Below are 12,833 nucleotides of genomic sequence, written 5' to 3' on the forward strand. Positions count from 1 at the left end.
ACATTTGTAGGGGCTCAAATTATATATATTATATATGTACCAAGTTGAAGAATATGATTTTAGAGGAGAATAATTTCAATAGTTTGGCATTTAAAGGCCCCAAATTTGATTATAAGTGTTTCTGAAGAGTCCAAATGAAAATTATGTAATATATGAACATCAATTGTATGTATTTAAGTATTTAACTGCTAAAAGAAGCAATCAATGAAAGAAAGCCAACAGGGACCAAAAATTCTTTTATTTATCCAAAAATTATTGTTAGTAGATTATTTAGCGAGGAAATATGAAAGAGTGCAAATTATTTGTATCCTTATTCTTGTTTATTTTCATATTGGGGCATTATATGGCCAATACTGGAGCCGTGTTTATTTGTCCAAATTGTATTTAATTGCATAATTTTGTTTCCATGTTAGTTTATTATATTCAGGAGAATGAAAGAAAAATGGACCTCATTTTCTTTTCTAGCCTAGGGCCACCCAAAAGTCAGGGCCGCCCCTGGTTGTGAGTGAGGGGGTTGAATGATGAGAGAAATTCTCATGTAACGGGAATAACACTTTTTGCTATCCCCTATGAATAACGCAATGACACGTAGTATAACTTTTCCACGTGTCATTGTGTTATTGGTCTGGGATAGCAAAATAGTGCTATCCCCGTTACATGTAAGTTTTTTTTGTTGAATAAGGGAGTCAATCTCACTATCCAATAAGCAAGAGAAAATATTGGTGTTAAACTTTTAAATGAATGAATGGTAAGATTGAACCCCTCATTCAACCCCCTAACCAAAATTTTCCTCATTATAGAAGCTCTCGGGGAGACACATGTAAACCAAAGGTGAATGAATGAAACGTACATTAACTATTTCAAGCTCTTCCACTTCAATATTCTCTTTTTTGTGATTTCCATTTTGACAGAGCATTTCCTTCTTGACTGCTATATTCTTCTTCATACAATTAGTTGGGAGTTGAGATATAATGGCTTAAAGCTATATTCTTGTTCACAAAATTAGGCGGCTTGGATAATTGAAAAATAATGTGTGGTGGGTCTTATAAGAGTGTCTCTCAAATAAGTAATTTGAGGAATCCCTTAATTGAAGCTTATTATATGTATATGTATGTATGTATATAGATAAGATCCTCAACCTAAAAGAGAGAGAATATTATAAGATTCTCTCACTTTAAAAAGAAAGCAAAAATAAAGAAGACAATAAACCATTAGGATCATCATTTCTTGGTGGAGCTCTATATTTGTCATTTTCTCCTGTTTATTTTACACTAGAGAGAGGGAGGAGGAGAAATATGAGGTAATAAGGCAATCTCTAACCCATTAGGCCAAACTCAAAAAATCTTAAACTTTAGCCCAATTTCTCTCATAACCCAAGAAAAGTAAGGGGCTAAAATTTGAGAAAACCCAAACTTGAGGCCAAATACCAGTCCAACTATTGCCTGAACTGAAATTTTTTTCGATCGAGCCTACTCAAGACTGGCGCAACCCATGTGCAAAGAGGTGTGAATGGGGTTCGCAGCTGCTGTGCAGCAAAGAGGTGTCGTGCCCTGATTCTTTTGGCTTTTCTTTTTCTTTTTCTTTTATTCCAACAGTAATCCAAACAAACGATCCAGATTAAATCCAAGCTATTTTAATGGTAAAACAAAATATCCAATGGTCAAAATAATATTTTAAATTAATCTAAATCATATCCAACCCAAAAACTCACTTCAAACTCTATAAATACCCACCCATTTCTCAAATACAATTATATTTGTGGAATTTCAATTTTTAAAGTTAAATTGTTCAAAAAAATTAAATTATGAAGTTATTTAAAAAGATTAAATGAAGAAAAGTGATCCATGAAAAAAATATTAGACTTAAACCATTCTTAAACAATTTAATAAAGTTGCAGATTTAAAATTTGAGTTTGAAAGGTTGGGGGGAAAACGGTTTGAGTCTGGGCAAAACCCAAATAGTTATTTTTTGAAGGGGGAAAATTTGGGTTTAGGACCAAATGGGTTGGAGAAAGCCTAAAAGAAAGAGAAGAAATATAATAAATGTTGAAGACATGACAGAAGGGAGAATGGAAGAAATAAGAACCAAAAGTTACTAAAACTTTTATTTTTCTTTATATTTATATACTCTGCTTCTCATATATATATGCCCTTATATTCATTGAAAATAAGAAAGAAAAAAGAAGCAGCAGAAGCGTAATTAAATCAGTCATTGAATTAGGAACTGTTCTCTCTCTCTCTCTCTCTCTCTCTCACTCTCACTCTCGGACTTGTGTTCTGCAGTTCATCTGCGATACATATAATTTATACACACATTAATTTAATGTTAAGATAATCGGGTGCATATATATATGTATGAAATTGAAATGAATTATTACAAATTGCTCCGTTTGAGTGGAACATGATACTCATGCATGCATACCATACTCTAATTTAAGTCCTAGATTTGGGGATGCAAATATAATTAAAACAAATTAATGAAAACCTGCCTCCTTCTTTTTGTTCCGATGTTTAGGGATTTTTATTATGAGATGGAACTGATGGATGGATCATAGTAGTAATTATACATAGTGCCTAGCTAGCTAGCTAATTACGTGGCGTGTTCCTTCCTTTGTGATCAAGAGTTGATTCGTTCAAGCTTGAAACGTTCTTGAACAGATGAAATATAGGTTGCAGCCTTCATATCAACACTCTCATCACCGGCTGCAGCCGCACCGTAATGTTTATGATCAAACTGCTGCTTGAGCTGGCTGCTGTGGTCTGCAGCAGGAACTATAAATGAAACCGTCTGATTAGGCTGAGCAGCAATCACATAGTCCATGAACCCAACTGAATAAGCAGCTGTGTTAGGAGAAGCCTGGCTCGGCTTAACCTTGCTGCTATATTGCATGCTTGTTGTGGAAGGTTTGGCAGCTCGGTAGAATGGCATCAACTTCCCCTTCATGAAACCTCTGCGCTTACGATTCGACTCCATCAATCTTAAATCTCACCTTTTTTTCTCCCTTACCTATGTAGCTATAGCTCTGATATCAAATGTGTTTGAGCATCTTTGTACTGCAAAGGGCTATATATAAACACTTACTGCAAAGGGCTATAAAAGAGTTCAAGATAGACATGATCGATCATGATGTGTTGTGGTCCTCAATTAAATATCTGGAAAGCATCATTTTTTTTTTTAAAGTCTTGGTCTACTATGCCAATGCATATGTGTTCCATTTATTCCGATGTGTATCGATCTTGTTTTACTTAATAAAACAGATACCATGTACTTTATAAGATATGGAGAGGAACTTCGCCTTTATAAATTATACTTCAATAACCAATAATTGTGAATTAATTATTAATTATATGCGTTGCCTAACGCGCTGATTTAGCTATATGCTTGGAGAACCATTTTCTTGGAGAGGTTTGGTAAGAGTTAGGCTGCACAGTATGTAAAATACTAATAGCAGAGTAGTCTGTTTTCCTCAATATTCTTAACTAGTAATTAATTAGTTGGCAAAGGCTGTGCATCAGAATACAGACAGATGAGAGGATCATTAGCCCTTATAGGCAAAGGCTTAGTTTAGGGAATTAGGCAAGAATTATGCATCCCCAACTGCCACTAATTAGCCTATCAGTATTAGCTAGCAATTAATTCATAATATATATTATAATTAAGGACATGTTTTCCATAATGCAGCAACCATATCATATCTGCTGGTGATTCCCCCAAGTTGCTTTTAACTTTCCTCCGCTTGATCCAGAAGGATAAAATAAAACCAATTATAGAAAAATACATCTCCTAAAAAGATAAAGTACTTGAAAGATGATATAAGTTTGTGATCTTTCAAGTAAGCGAACTTGGAAAGACGAGAGTGGTAGCTAGAGACCAGAAAAAGAAAAAAAAGGTAAAACTTGGAAAGCGAACTTGGATTGGATGAGGCATATGCTGCTAAAGACCAGAGAGAAAGCAAGCATATTTACTTGGAAAAGAAAAAAAAGGTAAAACTTGCAAACTTGCAGGAGCATATACTTTGGTGGATAAGAGTGGTGTCTTTTTCAACGTACACTAAGCACAACTCTCTGATCCCACAGGAGCTCTTTCATGATCACATATGAAATGCTTTTCAATTTTCATGTAGCGAAGAATTAATGCACAGCCTATATATATATATATATATATATGATACAGATCGATGAAGGATTTTGTGATACATTGAAGTTCTCCCATGTACATGTTAATCTGTGAAATATTTTGATCGATCACCTCAAATTGAATTGTCTGTTTCATTCCAAAACAAGAAACAAGATATTTGCAATATCTATTCTAGCTAGTTTTATAATCTGGAGAACTTCTTGAAAGACAGCAGAAAGAGCATCTGATCTCTGACGATCTACTTTTGCTTGATGGATCAAGCTGCGGTTAATGATACTTGCAAATTGGTTTGCTTTACTCAGACATGTGCTAGACAGTAGAAAAGCGATAAAGTATCCACATTTCTCAACTTTCACGGATAAGATATTCTACCTGCTTGACAAGTCGCTATTCTCACTTCCCCCCCAATATATTACATACATAAGTGGAGAAATTCTTCTGCACAGTCGTTGTAGAGTGTTGCCAATCCGCTCCTGTTATAACATATGTATAAATTTATTAATATTATACCCTAATATCCGTATTAATTATGCATAAATTAGGAATACCATGTAATGATGTTTTAATCATTGTTGGAATTCTTGTATTTTATTTTTCCATTTTTCATGCTTTTTACGTAATAAAATTTAGATATACAATTGATTGTACGTACACGGACTTATATATGTCCTTCCTCCCAATCTTTGACTCTTAATTTGTTTTGGTTTCGAATTTTGATGCGTAAGTGATCGAATATTTGCATGAACTAGATGCATGAACCACAACTTTTGTGTTTTTGCCAGAATTTTCAATTGTTTTCACAAACCCTTTTTTGTTGATTTTTCATTAAAATATTGATGATTTTATATATAAAAAATTCTCGAAATGACAAAATTAGTCTTTGAGATTAGAATGCACATACATTCATTGAGGTTGATTTTGTCATTTGCACACGTTTTTAAAAATAAAATCATCAAGTTTTGGACGAACAATCAACGAAAATGGGCGGATTTGGGTCGGAGCTCGATGAAATTTCTTGTTGGTCTGCACTCGAATTTGGGTGTAAGAGGTCGAATTCATTGTCTTGATCAACTGGTTTAACCCACATCTGCACAATGAGCCACAATCTTATAAAGTTAAGAGAAAATGCACGAAAAAAAAAAATCAACAATGTGTTATTCAAGCGACCTTAATAATCCAAGGAAACTATCGCCTATTATGGGTTCGTGTTTTCTAAAGTTGTTGGTTGATGAGTTTTTGGAGACTGATAATGATATTGGCACGGCTCAATCAAATTAAAGGACCCAATAAACAGTTGAGAAGTTTGATTTGATTGAGCCACGCCAACATCAACATCATCATTCCACCAAAATGATACAACTAGTCGACATTAACGACATTAATCATCGAGCAGGAAAAGGAAAAACAATAGCCTGAATGCGCTGCAAAACTTGAATATCCCATGTTTCATCCACCATTGTTTATATTTCTCATCACATCGGTAGAGAGAAACGGTATAAAACATGTCAGGTGGAAGTTTTACTCCTGAATGCGTGGATGCATGACTGCAAATGCTAATCTGTCATTGATCCAGCAGACAAAAGAAAACAGAGATGAAATAATCAGAAGCTAAAAAGTAGAGTGTATGGTCTCAGAGGAAGATGTTGAAACTGATAGCAGGGATGAGGGTTAGCATAGAGAATGGCTTGGACTTTGAAATGTTAATTTGCTTTGTTATGGATGTATATATATAGGGAAGGAGCAAATGCTGTACAGAAAAGAAACCCCAAGTCAATACTAAAATAGTGATATTTTTTTTCTGATTGATGTCAAATCTGATTTCATCTTTTACACCTAATGTTGTTGGAAAGATATCAAATATGCTTGCTATATTTGACTGAGTGTTTTCCCTCATTATGAAGATAGGATAAACTACCAGCAAACAATGATTTGATAGATGCATGCTACTTTTCAATGAATCAAGGAAAATAAGGATTACTTCACGTATAAGCACTCTGAATCCAAACCTAATTCTGTTCTTTCACTTTCAATATTTGCTCAGGAATGTTGGTTAACTTATGGCCAACTCAGAATGCTTAGAATGCTGCCTGATTGATGTAATAATCTGACCAATTGCTTTTTACATCAATCAGGCAGCATTTTGAGCATTCTAATTGGACCAATTACAATCACTCCAAATCAAGTCACTGTTACTTTGGCTTTAACTTTAAGTTGAATCTTCTGATGCCAGAAAAATCTCTTGGACTTCAAGGCTGAGCTCAGCTCTATATCACACACACGCATCTCAGAGTTCATATATATCTTCGGTTTGGTCGCATTTTGTGTTCAGAATTCATTCATTCAACACGATTAGGACGACTCATTTCGCACCATTGCTTTCCTAATTGTCCCGCTAATTGTAGTGGGTTAGTAGGACATCATTGTTGGTGGTGTGACAATGACTCTTGACTTGGTTCCTCAATGATGGGATTAAGTGCTCCACAAATACAGAGTGTCTTCATTTCAAATTTTAATTGAGAATGCAACAACATATTTAGCAGAATTCAAACCTGCGTTTGCATCTCCATGAAACAGAGAGGCAAAGAAATAGGACTTAGTTTATACAATTTAAAACACAAATACTTGACAACCACAAACTGGTATCTGGTAAGAGCAGTGACATTACAAACCAAAGCCATTACAACCACAATTTTCTGCAGTTGACTTGCCCCAGATTATATTTATTCGAGACCACATAAACTAGTAAAGCAGCACAAACACAAGTCTACCGCATATTCATATGCCCTGTAGGTTGCATCAGACTACTCCAATAAAATTGGAAGCATTTGCGCCCCATTGTCCAAAAAGCCATCAGGCCCCATAAGAAACATCGTTTCTGGATTGGCAGCCTTGTCCTCCGCACCATGTGAGCATGAGAATTCTGCAAAACTGCCGTTCTTCTGAAGTCTCGAGTCTAGGAGCTGACCTGGATGAGTAGTAGTGACATTGGACTGAGTCACTGAAGCTTGTGCTGGATGTGATGACAGAAGATAGAGAGCACAACCTGAGTCAATGACTCGAGTCATACCATCAGAAGACATTATATGACCGCCCTTTCTGCTTTCTGCGGGTGAGGCAGCAGTTGTTGGAAATGGCTGCTGGCGCAAGAAAGTTTGAGGGGCTGCCCGGTTGCCTGAAGCAGCTTTAGTGTCATTATTTGTCTGCAAGAAAAGAAATGGTTTTTCTCCTCCATTGAATGAAGGATGGCGGCTGTAAAGCATGGATTCTGCTCCATTTTTGGCTTCCACAGGCCACATGCTTCTCACATTATTGGTTGCACATAGCTGCGGGTTACTAAATTGCAAGATTCTGGGACCTGAATGTTAATTAGATAGGCATATCAATCCCATAATCAAAGGCCATAATCAATATGAATTGGTTACCCAAGGAATGAAGAAAAGGGTATTCTAGCATAGCAGTTCTTGATCAATAGTTTGATAATTTGAAAAGTTAACTAGGCAAGACAAGCTCTTCAAAATTATGATCTGCCAATTTGGTCAAATTACTGTCAAAGCTAAATGAACAGTCTCAATTCAGTTTGGTTCTTCTAAACAAAAAGAGTTTATTACAATTAGGCAAAACAAGTTCTGGATATAATCAAATTGAAGACTGCAACAACAACAAAAAAACAGTTAATACCTTTGTAACCGGACAGGAAGTTGGAAGTGAAGTAGAGGGATTCTGGTTTAGGCTTCCTCCTGCGCTGGTTGTGACCGTTGAGACGTTTCCTGCAGCTTCTCTTCACCTCATCAAACTCCACCAGAGAATGGAATCTACAACAGTTGATGAAAAATCACATGTAAATATTGTAATTGTAATTGAAATTGAAAGAAGCTAACTTCCTAACAAATTGTACATAAAAATGAAAAAGAACCCTAAATTGATTAAAGCGTGGTGATTGCAGAATTGATCATAAATATAACCTGCTGCACTGCTGGCAGAACCGTTTCTGTTCACCCCTGACGGTGACAACAGGGGTCTTAGAGTGGAGCTCACAGACTCTATGGCGTCGGTGATACTCCCTGCAAAGACTGAGGTCTGCCTTGCAACCCTCAACCAAGCATGACAATTTCTGCTCATCAGTTCCATTACTTTTAACCCTTTTGGATGATGATGATGAAGATGATGGTGAGGATAACGGTGACGATGATGACGCCACAGCTGAGGGCTTAATTGGGTCGTTGAAAAAGTGTCCAGCAGGAGGAGAATCAGACAAGTTCAAATCCACTAGTAAAGATCCAGCAGCTGCTGATCTCTTCTTCTTCTGGGGTTGCGAGATGCACCCAACCAAAGCAGCAAGGTCACTATCTTGTTCCAGTTTTTGCTGCTCCAATTCCAACTCCAACTCCAACTCCAACTCCAGCTCATCAGTTGAATCCCAACAAGCAAAGTCCTTAAAGTCCCACTCCATAACCACAACAACAACAACTCTGCCTTCTTCTCTAATCTCCTCCTTTCCTAGAGACGAGAGAGAGACACACAGACAAGGCTTAGGCAGTGAAGAAGAAAAACACATAAACTTCCAGAGAAATTGAGCTGAAGATAATTAGCAGCAGCACTGTGTTATCCCTGTTCCCTCCAAAACAAGAAAGGTCAAAGGATTCATTGCAAAGTGCAAACTCAAAGTAGGAATCAATGACTAGCCCAACAAATATAATTTAATCACAACCCCTCCACTCACACACTCTCTCAGAGGGAAAGGGAATATATATATAAATTAATTACTTAGCCCATATTGCTAATTTGTTATTGTCAACCAACACCAGAAAGAAACAGAGCAGATAAATCCAGCAAGGACCACCTGAGGCTGAGAGTTTTGTTAGTTTTTCCTTCTTTTCTGCTTGTTTTTTTAAAAATTTGGTAAACCATTAGGAGGAGTATATAATAAATTACAAAAAAGTATATAAAAAGAAATAATGAAGATAATAAAAGAGAAAGAGACGGGTATTGTTACTTTCAACTTTTCAAAACAGTTGCAGCATTTTATAATCATCAACATGGAGGAAAAAGAAACTATTCAAAAGAAGCGAACCCAGAAGGCAGCCACGTCATCCTCCATCTATCCTTGCATATAAAAATATAAAATATAAATCTTCCAGCATCTGTATTACATGTCACTCCCTCCCACGAGCAAGAGTCATGACAAGGCTCCATCCATTTGATTTCCATATATGATCCATTATGAATCCCAAATATGGTATAACAAATCTTAATCCAAGATAAGCACCATTATTTTCACTTGAATTAATATCACTGCTGCCCCCCACTGCTTTTTTGTATTATTTAATGGAATAATTGAATCATGGAATTGGGCGCACCACTACGAGTCTACGACTGCCTCTTTCCTAATCTCTTCATATTATTTATGATATGGATCAATCAACTCACTTTAGTGCTATACTTGTTTTTAATATTGAAAAACAAAACATTTGTCCGTGAATCACTCATCTTTTATCGTATGGAAAAAATAAAAAGTTCATATAATTCGTTATTTGATCAATTAGCTTATTTTAGTGATTCTAATGTTTGAAAAATTCTAGTTTTTGAATACCTCATTTTTTCATTGATAAACAATATATATATATAGAAATTTTTATATACGTACGTGAGAGCGTTATTTCCTTTTTGTTTACAGAAATTCTCATATACATACGTACAGGTGAGACCGTGAGAAAATAATATACATACATTTTGGTGGGTTAAATATTTAATGGGAAATTAAACGAAGACGACTAGTCCATAGGGATATCTAATTGTCGACAATCATAAAAGAATGACTTTGGTCTGGTCTATCTAGACGGTGGACACCTTACGCTTAAATTAATTTTCTTTTCATGTAAGTGGTATAATAACCATAATTTAAGCAGATAAATATATATAGTTTCCCTGTATTTGATGCCTTGAAGGAGTCAAAAATTGTAAAATCTCGTTCGTTGTGAGTTGATCATATATATAATATACTGGACAGATTATTATTAAAGTGATGGAATTACTCATACTATATAATCAAGGAAATTAACAGGTGTCCTTTTCAAGTTCTTACTACTAGCACCATAAGATTATAAGAATTGGATTTGCTCATAATCATATCATACTTATCTACTTCTTTCATTTTTCTTTTTCTTTTTGGTAAATACCACGAGGTATCCTCACATTTAATTCCCGCTCAAAATTCGACTTGTCCTGGTTACAAAGTGCTTTTAATTAGATTCGAACTCCTGTCATTAAGACACTAAGTTGTCTGTCAACTCGAGATGACACTTTACCGACACCATATCTTGTGGGTTGTTTTTTCTTTTTCAAAAGACATAGAATATTTATAAAATCAAAAAATTCATAAAAAGCCTAATGTGGGCTATATTCCTCAATCCTAATCAACCTTTTATTGTCTCCCGATTTGGGAGAAAAGTGTTGAGGATTGACCCATAATCATTTATTTCTTAATTAATTGGTGAAGTGGGTCTCCAAAGTCGGTACTTATAGTAATATTACTATTAGGCCCAATACAAACTTTTCCCATACAAACTAATAAGGGCTCATACAATAGGGCAATGAGATCCAAGCAGCCAGTCCATTTGGATGTTCTTCTATAGTCGATTGCTTTCCTAATCATGTTTGGTATGGCTCACTAAATGGGACTGTGCTATATTAAACCTGAAGCCTATGTTTGGTTAGCAAGAGGACTAACGTAAATGGAATAGTAGAGCCCAACAGTAAAAAAAAAACGCCTCACTCGTTCTCCTTATACAGAGAAGCTCAAAATGAGTTCGCAAAATAAGCCTTCGCTATATTGAACACGCCTCTCTCCAGTTCACTTCTTCTCTGCGACTCCGTCTTTGTAACTCCACCTCTCCTGCGTTCAACATCGACTCATCTTCTTCGAATCTTGACGCAAGTAAGTTTTTTCTGGTCTTTCCCTTTGGATACCTCTCTTATTCCTTCTTCCATCTCTTTGATTTTTGCAAATCTCCTCAACAATTTTGACTGTGCTATGAGAATCTCTCCTTCCTTTTCTCTGTTATTTTCTTCTCCTCTTCTCTAATTTTCGTAGAATCTGTAGGGACATATATATACATGATGTTAATTGGCCCCTCAGTGTCACCGGTTCTCTAATCGGTGTCTCTGATAGTGTGGGTGATGGTGGGCTCATTATCGCATAACACATACAAGTTGTGGGGCATTGGTAATGGGCAATGGGCAATGGGCATTGGAATGTATGGGTGTTGGTTTCATTTCTGTTGGGAGGAAGGAAGAAGCAAACTCAGCAGAGCAGGTAATCGATTTGTTTCATTGTGGTTCTGTGTGGTTTATGTCTTGTTTAAATTTCAAAATCAGAAGCCATTCATTTTAGTTTAATTGCAATTTGCTTTAATTTCGTGTATTTCATGTGGGTCTTTGAATTGAGCCATCTTCTTCTGGGCATTGCATTGAAGCAGAGAAGTAGGTCTAGGGATTAGGGATTAATTAATCACTCAACTCTTTGAACAAGGCTTTAAGGCTTTGATGATTTGACATCTATGTCACCATGTTGGTGTGCTCTAGAGAGGCTATAGGCGACATCCTAGTTTAATTCGAATCAGGAAATCAAACATAACAACTAATATTCTAGAAAGTCGAGAGGCTTGACATGATTAATTACGTTTCTGTGCAAGATCAGTCCTTCGGACTTTAGGATGATCAGTTACCTCTCATTGTCATACTACCCAATGATGGCCAAAATTACCTTAAATCACATGTGGAGGCTGCCCACATTGCACCTTGGTTGAAGGAATACATGGTGCATTCTGTGTCATTCTTGTGAAGATGCTTCGTCATCAAATTGCAGAAAATAATTTGATTCACGGTTGATTTTTTTAACATATAAATTTTACCAGAAACAAACTTTCATTGAAGGAAAAAGAAAAGAGTACAGAAACAGGAAACAAGGTGTCTTCCTGCCCATAAGACCTGACTAGAAATCTTTATGAAGTTTAAAACATTGCCAAAAAAAAAAAAAAAAACATTCAAAACAGTACAGACTCTGAGACACTACAGCTTTCCAACATATTCATGGTTGGATCTGAATAAATTTTTTGAATGCTTATTCTTGTGTCTTTAATACAAGATTATTTTTGACTTCGTTTTTGGTCCTTTTTTAGGATGGAAATTTAAGGACATTGATAATTCAGAACCATTCCCGAAACTAATAGTGAACCAGTAAAAGTAGTCGTTGCTGATAACCTCCCGATATAGGTTTCAACTCTGTAAAAACTTTTGTGTCTTTATCAACACCTCATTCATTGCATGATATCTATCTTTTTTTCTTTTTTTTCTTTTTTTTTTTTAACAGGTTTTGCTTGCTTTTGCACATTCTGATATAGTCAGGTATTTTATTTCCAATTTGTTCTTACGAAACAAATCAGAGGTGGTGATCTTGGGGATCTTAGCTAGGACTTGAACAGTATCACACTAACAAAGATATCTGAACTTGGTTGTACAACCAGAATTTCAAGATATGACTTTTGTTTTATTTTGTTTTTTTGTCAATATTTGTAATGCAGTCTTGCATCTATCAAACACAACCTCGTTTGAATGTATTCATTTTCTAAATCATCCCTACTAATCAATAGTTCGGCAAGGAACAAATTGACCGAGTCCTTTCCATTTTCCTATTCATC

At 35.8% G+C, this 12,833-nt stretch overlaps 2 protein-coding genes and 1 long non-coding RNA gene across 3 annotated transcripts; 1 reads left to right on the plus strand and 2 right to left on the minus strand.

Annotated features, from left to right (window-relative positions):
• Positions 1–2,318: 2,318 nt before the first annotated feature.
• On the minus strand, positions 2,319–3,021 carry LOC117622989. The gene has a single exon (XM_034353812.1). The coding sequence runs from the start codon at positions 2,971–2,973 to the stop codon at positions 2,617–2,619; it is 357 nt and encodes a 118-aa protein (XP_034209703.1). The 5' UTR covers positions 2,974–3,021; the 3' UTR covers positions 2,319–2,616.
• A 3,590-nt stretch (positions 3,022–6,611) lies between these two features.
• On the minus strand, positions 6,612–9,006 carry LOC117623606 (squamosa promoter-binding-like protein 13A). Its single transcript, XM_034354654.1, has 3 exons — positions 8,100–9,006; positions 7,816–7,949; positions 6,612–7,492 (listed from the first exon to the last, which is right to left on the minus strand). The coding sequence occupies exons 1-3, from the start codon at positions 8,690–8,692 to the stop codon at positions 6,939–6,941; spliced, it is 1,281 nt and encodes a 426-aa protein (XP_034210545.1). The 5' UTR covers positions 8,693–9,006; the 3' UTR covers positions 6,612–6,938.
• Positions 9,007–10,879: 1,873 nt separating this feature from the next.
• Positions 10,880–12,804, plus strand: LOC117622819. The gene is made up of 3 exons (XR_004585036.1): positions 10,880–11,449; positions 12,315–12,408; positions 12,506–12,804. It is a non-coding gene; the product is annotated as an uncharacterized LOC117622819 (long non-coding RNA).
• The last annotated feature ends 29 nt before the right edge of the window (positions 12,805–12,833 follow it).

Source organism: Prunus dulcis, chromosome 3, assembly GCF_902201215.1.
Source record: "Prunus dulcis chromosome 3, ALMONDv2, whole genome shotgun sequence".
Lineage (NCBI taxonomy): Eukaryota > Viridiplantae > Streptophyta > Magnoliopsida > Rosales > Rosaceae > Prunus > Prunus dulcis.